The sequence below is a fragment of the Salvelinus sp. IW2-2015 genome, linkage group LG33 (genome assembly GCF_002910315.2).
Source record: "Salvelinus sp. IW2-2015 linkage group LG33, ASM291031v2, whole genome shotgun sequence".
Taxonomy (NCBI): domain Eukaryota; kingdom Metazoa; phylum Chordata; class Actinopteri; order Salmoniformes; family Salmonidae; genus Salvelinus; species Salvelinus sp. IW2-2015.
Window position 1 is genome coordinate 12,758,407 of NC_036872.1, and position 12,557 is coordinate 12,770,963.

General features: G+C 42.1%; 1 protein-coding gene across 2 annotated transcripts in view; it reads left to right on the forward strand.

The window, feature by feature from the left end:
- Positions 1-1,750: 1,750 nt before the first annotated feature.
- The window catches only part of LOC111957445 (BICD family-like cargo adapter 1), a 29,912-nt gene continuing 19,105 nt past the window's right edge, over positions 1,751-12,557 (forward strand). For both annotated transcript variants that reach the window (XM_023978269.2, XM_023978271.2), the window contains exons 1-2: positions 1,751-2,659; positions 3,659-3,874. In XM_023978269.2, coding sequence (XP_023834037.1) covers positions 2,246-2,659; positions 3,659-3,874 — 630 coding nt within the window. In that variant the 5' untranslated portion in view covers positions 1,751-2,245. The remainder of the gene's footprint in view (positions 2,660-3,658; positions 3,875-12,557) is intronic.

Below are 12,557 nucleotides of genomic sequence, written 5' to 3' on the forward strand. Positions count from 1 at the left end.
TTAAATAAAGGTTAAATTAAAATAAATAAAATACTAACCAGTGAGCTGAGTCTGTGATGAGATACCATGTCTTCTCCACAGAGGGCGCCATTACACTGCCACATACACAGGTTTGCATTTATTGTGATCAATCTTGTCCTGGAGGCAGCTCTGCAGAGTGGTCATCAGCTGGCCTATCCACAAAGTTATAAAAATCTGATTATAAACATAATCACAGTACTAACCATATGCCTAACCCTAACCTTAAGACCAAAAAGCTTATTTTTGTTTTCATAAATGTTCTACAATATGGCCAATTATGACAGAAACCGCTCTGTCTTCAGGACAAGATTATTAACAATAAACGTCAACCTGCACCATATACATTGAGTGTAAAAAATATTAGGAACACCTTCCTAATATTGAGTTGCAGCCCCTTTTGCCCTCAAAATACGTTGGGGCATGGACTCTACAAGGTGTCGAAAGCGTTCCACAGGGATGCTGGCCCATACTGACTCCAACGCTTCCCACAGTTGTGTCAAATTGGCTGGATGTCCTTTGGGTGGTGGACCATTATTGATACACACGGGAAACTGCTGAGGATGAAAAAGTGTTACAGTTCTTGACACACTCAAACCCGTGCACCTGGCACCTACTAACATATCCCGATCAAAGGCATTTAAATATTTTGTTTTGCCTTATTCACCCTCTGAATGGCACACATACAAAATCCATGTCTCAATTGTCTCAAGGCTTAAAATTCCTTCTTTAACCTGTTTCCCCCCCTTCATCTACACTGATTGAAGTGGATTTAACAAGTGACATCAATAAGGGATCATAGCTTTCACCTGGATTCACCTGGTCTCTCTATGTCATGGGAAGAGCAGGTGTTCCTAATGTTTTGTACACTCAGTGTACAAAGCAATCCTGGAGATTAATATATTCTCATGCAGTTTTATGTTTACAGCTCCAAGTAGAATAAAAAACATGAGCTGGCGCTCACCCAGAAAAATTATTTTATGTAGAGGTGCTGACTAACGGCAAATAAACTATAAGCTTTAAAAATAATGAGAGTCACACACTCTACATATAAACTCCCAGTAATTTATTGGGTAAATCACCAACGATTCAGCATCACTGTGCCTTCTTCAGGGTAATGTCATGAATGCTTGAACCAGGTTATGCAGATAAACAGTGCAATTAGTGAAACCAATGACAATAGTGAGGGGTGTGTCATAATGATTGAGTTAATTAGAATGAACACTGGACCCCTGTGTGTTATTCTAACATCTAGAAACTCATATTCATGTTGTCAACCTATAACAAAAATATAGTCAAATCCATATTCAAATCATAGTCAAAGAACAGACTAACACACTAATATCATCACTGTGGTGATGATGATGATGATGATGATGATGATGGTATTGATGATGATGATGATGATGATGATGATGATGATGATGATGATGATGATGATGATGATGATGATGATGCGAAGCTACTGTACTGAAACATCTTGAAGCAACGATTGTTTTTATACATTTATCTCGTATATAAGAGAAAGAGCATTACATTAATATGGATGATTGAAGGCAGCTGCTTAATCCATGCCTGGCGGCCTATTAAACGTGTCCCATTCCTATGCTGTATGTAAAATAACAAAATATGGCGTTATCATCCTCAGCCAATGGGTGGATATTTGTAATAGTTTGCTGTTGACGTCAGCAACGTGGGGCGCGCATTCCAGGGAGGGAAGAAGGTGGCGCCATCGGGCTCGTGCTCTGCTCGAGTGGGTATTTTGGATATCTGGCACAGGCCTTATAGCTTCTGCAAAATGCCTCGGGTGTAAAGGTGCCAACTATTATGGGGTACTGGGACCCCGCCGCAACGGGGTGGACAGACCGACCGCTGATTAGAGTTCGTCAGGGCGGTTAACGCGGGGACAAAGCACGCTGGACCGACAATCTTTACATACAAGATAGCCAGCAACAGACATCAAGAGGCTTGTTATCAACTCAGCTGCAGAGGAGGCGGCACTGTTTGTAGGATTAAAGGGAGAGCCTGGTGTGTAAGGTCTTCCGAGTGTGAGGGACATTTTAGTCAGACAAGTTAGCAATTGCCGTGATTTTGATACCAAGGAAACGTATCTATGGAGATATTATCTACAAAAAGAGGATCCGGTCATCCCGACCCAGTGACAGAGCGGGTTCAGTCGGAATAAATAAATTGGTCAATCTCTTTTATTTTTGTCCGCCGGGCGGCGATGTCAGCTTTCTGCATCAACTTGCACACATCTACCGCCGCGATTTCAGCACCACCCGAACTGGAAAGCGACTGCATGGCGCACCTGCTAGATCAGGGCAACAAAACCCCACAAGAAACGGGAGGATTTCAGGGCCACTCGCTGCTACACACCGGCTCTGGAGGCCTCGGGATGGCGTTGGAAGAGGAATTAGCCATGCTTACCGGGGAGCAGGACGAGGAGGAGGAGGAGGAAGAGTTATCCGAATTGGAGACGCCTGTAATGGGACAGAATACAGACTTTTTGTTGCTCTTCCGTCAAAAAGAGAAGGACTTGGTTTTAGCTGCTAAACTCGGCAAGGCACTGCTAGAGCGAAACCAAGACCTGACTAAGCAATATGAGAAAATGAACAAAGATCTTAACGATAAACTTGAGGTAAGAAGCTAGTAGTACAAACACACACTGACAAATACTGTAGGCTACCATCATGCCAGATTCGTTTTTCAATTCTTAGTTGTTTTGGCCATCATTATTCAATTAATGTGGAGTTAAGCAGTGTATGTAAACACGTTGAACTGATTAAGACCGTACCACATTATTGGTAATGCTGTTGAGCAGACTTCACTCTTTAAACAACTGTCTTGACAGTGTTTTCAGACTGTCTACAACTTACAGTACAGCTACAAACATCTCCACACAGTGTCATAACAGTCTAATGCCTCTTTCATGAAATCAGATTCTGGGAGCAAAACAGTACTCTTAAAGCAGACTGAGGTCACTCAATTCTTACAATGACTTTTTATTTGTCTCACACAGACAGCATTGCAACAGTTAGAGGGGAGGAGTTCACAACATCTTGCAGTGTCACTAAAGCCCCCAAAACCCATAGATTCTTATATTAACCCTCTCACACCACTGCACTTGGCCTGGACTGGAACAAGTCTAATCCCCTGGAAATGTACCATGGGCATGGCCTATTGTATCTACTGTAGGATACATCTGCTCACAAAACTGATCTCTAACAACACAGTACTATGCTATGACCCAGTGCACAATATTCATCAAGCTATTTCAAAGCTTTTTAGGGGCAGTTAATATTGTTCCTTGTCCTTTTACCAACTTCGTTTTTCCAACCGTGTTTTACTCCTGATGAGGCCTCTTTGTTCAGGACTGATCACCCAGCATGCCCTGTGACCAACCATGCCACCCATCCCAACCCCATACTCTGACCCTCTTGTGCTCTCATTAAAAGCCCACCCTCATCCCCTCACCCCCTGCCTCAGCCTTATCAAGCTATGGATAGAAGAAAAGCTGAAGCTTTGTGCTATCCTTTCAAAATCCAAGGACTAGTACTACTACTAGTCTCAGGCCTAACCTAGTCCCTCCAGTCCAGTATCATCTCTAAACCTGTCCCTTGTCTCCCCTCACCCACAGCACCTGGAGCAGGAGAAGCACGAACTGCGGCGGCGGCTGGAGAATAGGGAGGGGGAGTGGGGGGACCGCGTGGCGGAGCTGGAGATAGATGTCCAGCAGCTGCAAGGAGAGCTGGAGCGCCATCAGGTCCAGCTGAGAGAGGCCGACCGTGACAAGTCCACTGCCATCAGGGAGTTGTCAGAGCAAAACCACCGCCTGCTGGAGCAACTCAACCGGGTGAGTGGAGATAACTGTCCGTCTGTCCGTCTGTCCATCTGTCTGTCTGTCTGTCTGTCTCTGTCTCTGTCTCTGTCTCTGTCTCTGTCTCTGTCTGTCTGTGGACCACTGGGACTCAACACTGGATGTCTCAGTCTGCTGTGTTCATTTCTGGAGAGGTTACAACTATGTTCTCATATAGTATGCATACATGCACATACATACACTCTGCTTCAATCTCTTCCCCCATGTCTCCATCTCATGTCTCCATCTCTCTCTCTCACACATCAATATATGCTAAGTCATCGAAATTAAAGTGGAACGTTCCCCTCTTAAACACTGAATAATTTAAAATGATTGGGCTGGGGCGGCATACTCCTTATGCAACCCTCCTGTCAATATTGATAAGTAACTACAGGCTGTTGAAACAGATTTGATATCTTAGGTAACACACAATCCGTTTTAATAGCATACTAGCAGTATGTGACTGATGGGTTAAGAACAGAGAAAGAGAGAAAGAATTACAGGATGACTGGGAGACTGGAGGAAGTAAAGGTTAATTCAGGGCCACATGCACTTTGTAGAGAGTGATGGAAGTGTGAGGAGAAGCTGTCATTAGAACAAGGTATAAACAGGGCTATCATCATTCCTCATCCTGATATTGTCCTGATCTTGTCCGTTTACACTTATAAAATTTGATCACAATCATATCACAATGTGTCTTTTAATCGTCTACACCTGTCTAAATATATGGGCACAATCCGAATGTGGACAAGTTCCGGACAAAGGACACATAATTAGCACCAGGTGTAAACAGGGCTATTGATTCGCCTCTATTCATGGCCCGGTTGGATTGATGGAGCTGAGCAACAGCAGGTAATACTGTTGATTAGACTCCCCTAAGAAGATGGATTTACTACAGCCTTCAGTCAAATCACACAATCCTAATTAATGAGGGAGGCATTGCCCTGACAGCCTAAATACCAATGAAAACCAAAAGAAACTTAGGTCAGGAGGGGAGTACACAGCGCTTCTACCAACTTGAGTCGAAGTGCAGCAAAAATCCCATAACTATCTGGAAAAACATCTGGTAAAAACTATTTTTCAGATAAACAAATAGATGTAGTGGGTTTGCACTCAAAAATATATTGCATAAAGCATTTCGGCATGTACGCTATCACGGATGCAGTGAAAATCATTTTCAAAAATGTAATAATGAAGTAAGCTTAATGCGACATCTTTTTGAGTGCGAACCCACTACACCTTTTTGTTTATCTGAATTTGCGGGTTTTAATGGACATTCAATTCAGGACAAAAACACTCAATATTTCATGAATGTATTATCCTCTACATCAACAGAGTGTTTGAAATGATTTTACTGGTGCTCATCTTGCCACTAGCCTCTCATACCAGTCTGAGGCATCGATACAGGCATGGCGTCAATACACATAGCTGTTACTAAAAGAGACTAGCTTTCCACTCACGTGTGTCATGCTTCTGTGTGTGCTGCAGGGATATATCGATACCTAAAAGCTAGAACACCTAAACCTTTGAAAGTTGGTTAAGGTTGTTAAATGGAGAACGCTTTGTGTTGACTGCAGTCAGATAGAGGAGCAGTCTCCATTTTAAAGGCCCCAGGAGATAGGTGGGTGTTGCCTGCTGAGGTGACACCGGTAACAGTGTTGTGGGTGTGGGTAACACTGCCTGTGGTGTGGTGCTGTCTGTCCTGGGAATAGATGTGAGCTGCAGTCAGGCAGATGCTGCTTCCTTCCACAGCCCAGCAGGGAGAGAGCTAGCTAGCTGTCAATGGCTGTTTTTAGCCCTCATCACTAGGGCTGCTGCTGGCTGTATGCTGTCACAGATAGAGTAGCACCACCACTGTGTCATACAGACCTTCTCTCCCTCTCATTTCCATCTCTGATCAGATTAAAGTGAATTACCTGTCATCCACCATCAGTCTCTGACCATGGAGGGGTCGCTGAACTGGTCTGTTGCTATGGATCCTGCTAGGTACTTAACATAATTAAGTTGCAGTTGATTTAAAAGCAGCCCTGGTTGAAATTAAATCTGGGTAGATCTTTTGGGGTAGATGGCCTGCTTACTCCACGACTCTGAGTACACCTCCTCCTAGTGAACCCACACCACCCTGACTCTGGGAACCTCCCCAGTAGTAGAGCCACCAGAGAGAACTACTATTAGGATCCAAGTAGGTTTGTGTGTGTGGATAGCCCTAACCAAAGACATGGATTAGGAGATATTTTTGCTTTGTAATGACATTCTTTGTAGCATTAGTAGGGATAAGGATGCTAACAGTTTTATCTCCAGACAGACCTTAGTCTGGTAATATTCACTGCAAAACAAACACCCATTCGTTCATTTTCAAGGTTCTTTAGGTTCTATTCTTTAATATATATTCTCAAGCTTTAGCTCCACTCCGGACACAGTGTGTCCACTGTCTTCCAGTCTAAAATCAAGCACCCTCCCGGTAAGTGACAGAAATAAGAGGTCATCTGTTGCAGGCTGCATTAGAGAGCCTGTAAAATGGTTAGAATCCTGTCATGTGGTTGACAGCTCTTCAAAGGGCCGTTCTCAAAATAAAGCTTTAAAGATTACACTCACAACAACAATGCACTCATAAAAACAGGTTTGAGAGAGGAACCAATTGTCTGCTGGAATCAAGTCTCTGATTGGATGCAGCAGGAATTAGCTTGTTGTGGAGGGGCTGGCCACAGGAAGTGATGTAAGACGCAGTGTGTAAAATGCAGCATTGAAGGGATTAGGTCATAATCCTGTGTAATAGCCTTTCCTTATTAATTAAATCAGCAGCCAGAACAACAACACTGCTCCATACTGGGCTCACAGCTAATTAAAAAACTGCCACTCAACTATTTTGTTTGGGTGGAGAAGAGTCTGTGTGTGAGCCATTGCCCCTCATGTCAAAGGACAGTGCAAACCTGGCACTAATACACTAGGACACCATTCTCTGTGAGCTAAACTTAAATCTACGAGAGCACACACGTCACTAACATACAGTGCATTCGGAAAGTATTCAGACCCCTTTAATTTTTTAAATAAAAATGTTCCTCATCAATCAATACCCCATAATGACAAAGCGAAAACGGTTTTTAGAATGTATTAAAAAGAAAAAACAGAAATATCTTATTTACATAAGTATTCAGACCCTTTGCTATGAGACTTGAAATTGAGCTCAGGTGCATCCTGTTTGCATTGATCATCCTTGAGATGTTTTTACAACTTATTGGAGTCCACCTGTTGTAAATTACATTGATTGGACATGATTTGGAAAGGCACACATCTGTTTATATAAGATTCCACAGTTGACAGTGCATGTCAGAGCAAAAACCAAGCCATGAGGTCAAAGGAATTGTCTGTAGAGTTCCGAGACAGGAATGCGTCGAGTCACAGATCTGGGGAAGGGTACAGAAACATTTCTGCAGCATTGAAGGTCCCCAAGAAAACAGTGGCCTCCATCATTCTTAAATGGAAGAAGTTTGGAACCACCAAGACTCTTCCTAGAGCTGGCCGCCTGGCCAAACTGAGCAATCAGGGGAGAAGGGCCTTGGTCAGGGAAGTGACCAAGAACCCGATGGTCACTCTAACAGAGCTCCAGAGTTCCTCTATGGAGATGGGAGAACCTTCCTGAAGGACAACCATCTCTGCAGCACTCCACCAATCAGGCCTTTATGGTAGAGTGGCCAGATGGAAGCCACTGCTCAGTAAAAGGCACATGACAGCCCGTTTAGAGTTTGCCAAAAGGCACCTAAAAGACTCTTAGACCATGAGAAACAAGATTCTCTGGTCTGATGAAACCAAGATTGTATTCTTTGGCCTGAATGTCAAGCGTCACGTCTGCAGGAAACCTGGCACCATCCCTACGGTGAAGCATGGTGGTGGCAGCATCATGCTGTGGGGATGTTTTCACCGGCAGGGACTGGGAGACAAGTTAGGATCGAGGGAAAGATCAACGGAGCAAAGTACAGAGAGATCCTTGATGAAAACCTGCTCCAGAGCGCTCAGGACCTCAGACTGGTGCGAAGGTTCACCTTCCAACAGAACAATGACCCTAAACACACAGGCAAGACAACACAGGAGTGGCTTCGGGACAAGTCTCTGAATGTCCTTGAGTGGCCCAGCCAGAGCCCAGACTTGAAACCTATTGAACATCTCTGGAGTGACCTGAAAATAGCTGTGCAGCAACGCTCCCCATCCAACCTGACAGAGCTTGAGAGGATCTCTAGAGATGAATGTGAGAAACTCTCCAAATGAAGGTGTGCCAAGTTTGTAGTGTCATACCCAAGAAGACTTAAGGCTGTAATCACTGCCAAAGGTGCTTTAACGAAGTACTGAGTAAAGGGTCTGAATACTTACAGTACCAGTGAAAAGTTTCTTTATTTTTACTATTTTCTACATTGTAGAATAATAGTGAAGACATCACAACTATGAAATAACACATATGGAATCATGTAGTAACCAAAAAGTGTTAAACAAATCAAAATGTATTTTATATTTGAGATTCTTCAAAGTAGCCACCCTTTGCTTTGATTTCAGCTTTGCACACTCTTGGTATTCTCTCAACCAGATTCATTAGGTAGCCACCTGGAATGCATTTAAATTAAGAAGTGTGCCTTGTTAAAAGTTAATTTGTGGAATTTCTTTCCTTCTTAATGCGTTTGAGCAGTTGTGTTGTGTTGTGACCCGGTAGGGGTGGTATACAGAAGATAGCCCTATTTGGTAAAAGACCAAGTCCATATTATGGCAAGAACAGCTCAAATAAGCAAAGAGAAACGACAGTCCATCATTACTTTAAGTCAGTCAATCCAGAACATTTCAAGAACTTTGAAAGTTTCTTCAAGTGCAAACGATTTAATCCTTTTTAGAATAAGACTGTAACAAATGGTGGAAAAGGTCAAAGTGTCTGAATACTTTCCGAACGCACTGTATTCATCACCCTCTGTAACGATCGTCGTATAGAGGAGAAGGAGAAGACCAAGGTGCAGCGTGGTAAGTATTCATAATTCCTTTTAATGAATACGAATACTAGAACAAAACAACAAAAACGATAAACGAACAGTTCTGCAAGGTGACATACACTAAACAGAAAACAATCACCCACCAAAACAGGTGGGAACAGGCTACCTAAGTATGATTCTCAATCAGAGACAACGATAGACAGCTGCCTCTGATTGAGAACCATACCAGGCCAAACACATAGAAATACAAAACAAGGACAACATAGAACACCAGACATAGAATCCCCACCTTAAACTCACGCCCTGACCAACCAAAATAGAGACAAAAAAGGATCTCTACGGTCAGGGCGTGACACCCACAGAACACAGCCACGTAGAGACACACACACACAGACACTTACACAGACACACTTACTGTATTACTCATACAGACGTAAAGAAAAAAACACCTACAGTAAACCCAGTGGTGTCTGGTAGGCTGGGCTGGGGTGTGAGCTTGGCCAATCATCTAGGGCAGGGTTCCTCAAATGGCGGCTCGCGGGCCAAATTTATTTTATTTTATTGTTGGACATAAAAGACTGTAAAAACACCAGCAAATCAGTGATTTTAATTTTGAGAATCTGTTCCAAAGTATTCTCACATGTAATAGAGAGAATCAGGTAACTGGCAAAATAAAGGAAATACCATCATAAAGTGTCTTAATAGGGCATTGGGCCACCACGAGCCAGAACAGCTTCAATGCACCTTGGCATAGATTCTGGAACTCTTCTGGGGGGATGTGACATCATTCTTCCACGAGAAATTCCATAATTTGGTGTTTTGTTGATGGTGGTAGAAAACGCTGTTTCTGGCACCACTCCAGAACCTCCCATTAGTGTTCAATTGGGTTGAGATCTGGTGACTGAGACGGGCATATGGTTTACATAGTTTTCATACACATCAAGCCATTCGTTGACCATTCGTGCCCTGTGGATAGGGGAATTGTCATCCTATGGGGGCATAGCCATGGAAGGCAAAATAATGGCCTACCCAGCATTTTTATACATGCTCTAAGGATGCTGGGATGTTAATTTCTTAATAAACTTAGGAAACACACTTGTGTGGAAACAACACCTGCTTTTAATATACTTTGTATCCCTCATTTACTCAACTGTTTCCATTATTTTGGCAGTTACCTGTATATGTGATCATATTTGTAATTTTTATTAGGATCCCCATTAGCTAACGCCGTAATGCTAGCTAATCTTCCTGGGGTCCAACACCAATTAATAAGACATTACAAATCAAGACTTCACAAACATTCAACAAGTAGACCATACAGACAATTAAAATACCTGACAGGAAACACACTTAACAGTCAGTTGATGCTTTCAATTTCCTGTCCAGTCATATGGTCTATCACATTAGATGTTCTTTTATTTGGGATGGATTTACTTTTTTTCCTGAGAAATATGGATTGGTAAAGAGTTCTGTTCAGCTATGGGTCTATATACAAATGTAAGCAAGGTTTGAAATGTATTGTTTTAGTCAAATATTATATATGTTTGGGCTTCTTGCAGTCTACATCCGCTCAACAACAAAAAACTAACTGTAATGAGCTGACTGTATTACCAATGGCCATGGCTCTGTTCTGCTTCGTTCCTGTCACAGGTCTCTGTTCTAATAACCACCTGTATACAACACACGCGCCTCTCCAGGCCATCAGTTGTGATGATGATCAGAAACACGTGCTGCTGCTCCCATACTCTGTCTGTAGCCATCAGGGATTCTGACAATAGAGCTTCACAGACAGTGATCATTGGTAATGTCAAACTGGAAGACTGACTGATGTCATGTTTTAGTGGATTTCATAATCTACACTCTTAGATAGTCTGTGACTATCATTAAATGGAAAGACTGTTATTTTATCAATCAATTCTCTATGTATAATTATTATTATGTGATTAAACTAATTATGTCAACTTTAATTAACTAGGTAGTTGGGGCACCACGGGAAAGTGTTTATAGAGTCTTTATTTCCCGAATCGACTCTTCAGATATTTTCATATCTTATAGAGTACAGTCTTGTATTAATGTATTGTTATTACCTCATCAGTTCTCATTACTGAACGTCGCAAACACTTGGATATCTGCACGAACCCTAGCCTCCATAATGAATCAGCGATATACAAATTGGCTTAATTATTTATTTACTAACTAACTAAACAAATCACAGAAATACATAAACAAACAATATAGTCATTGGTTACTAACACAATGCATTGATAAGTCCCTAGTCGACTAAACCGGTATGACGGCTTGGTAGACAATGGAAAGGGGTGGGGACAGATAAAGAGCGGGATAGATAAAAATGGATTCACTACACACAATTGATAATTATATTAATTGAAATGCTAATCCTTTGCACATGAACGGCCGCTCATTCAAAAATAATTGCAATGTATATATTTACGCCTGTATGTCGTGGTTGTCTTCTCTGTTGGACTCGCCGGTAAGTCTGCTGGAGAGTCAGTTCATCAGAGAGTCTCTGGTTAACTTCCCCAGAAGTCACAATGTCTTTCGTGGTTGTAGCTTTCTCAGCGGCTCTGGATAGTGTTTGTTGTAATGGATACGTCAGGCACACAGATGGTCGTTGCATAGAATAGATACTTCTGCGGTTGTCGGTATTCTCGTACTAGTCTTACGTAATTTCCAGCTGCAGACTAGTAATTCTACGTCTAGGATTTGCTCTTATTCTGTAGTGATCGATAGTCTCAGAGTTGAACCATTTCCAGCCGTGTAGCCAAAGGTCCACGCTGTATGGTCTCAGTAGTTCTTAACCATTTCACATGTAGCGTCAGCTGCATGTTTTATAGTCTGATGGCCTATAGAGTTGTAGTTCTTAACCATTTCACATGTAGCGTCAGCTGCATGTTTTCTAGTCTGATGGCCTATAGAGTTGTAGTTCTTAATTTAACCACTTCACATGTAGCGTCAGCTGCATGTTTTCTAGTCTAATGTACATTTCGTCAGGAGTGGGGTTTATACACTTCTGAGAAAAGGACGGTCCATGACGCCGGTGTAATGTCTATACTCACGTGGGCGTGGCCACTGATTTGGTTAACTTGAAATTAAAACCCATATTTTCTCATTTAGAAGGTTAACATTACATCTTTTCACAAATAGCTTCATGTTTAATCACATACTTTTTACAATATTTAGATGTAACCCCATAATTAAGAAGTGTACACAACCAAAGACACAGTATTGAGTGTTTCCTGTCCTTCATGAGATCACCAAATGAAACACACTCGTCATGACTGTCCCTTAAGTGTCCATGGACCACTCCCACATTCTCAAAAATAGAAATATTGTTTAATTATTCAAACTTTTGATGTCCAAAGTGTCAGGTTTTGGCCAGGACTGTTCTGGTTTTGGTCACTAGATGTCCCCATTGCACCTTTTTTGTACCTTTTGTTTTTTCCTTGCTCTAATTTCCTTGCTCTAATTATTGTTTGCACCTGTGTGTCGTTCCCTTGTTAGTATTTAAACCCTGTGTGTTCCTCAGTTCTTTGCTCATTGTTTGTATGTTAGCACCCAGCCCCAGCCTTGTTGTGAACATATATTTCTCTTATTGGATTTTCCAGAGGTTCTCTGGTTTAGTGCTTGTGTATTTTTGAGTAGTCTTTTGAGGTTTGTTTTTCCCTGCTGTTTTTGCCACTTTGTGGAGTTTC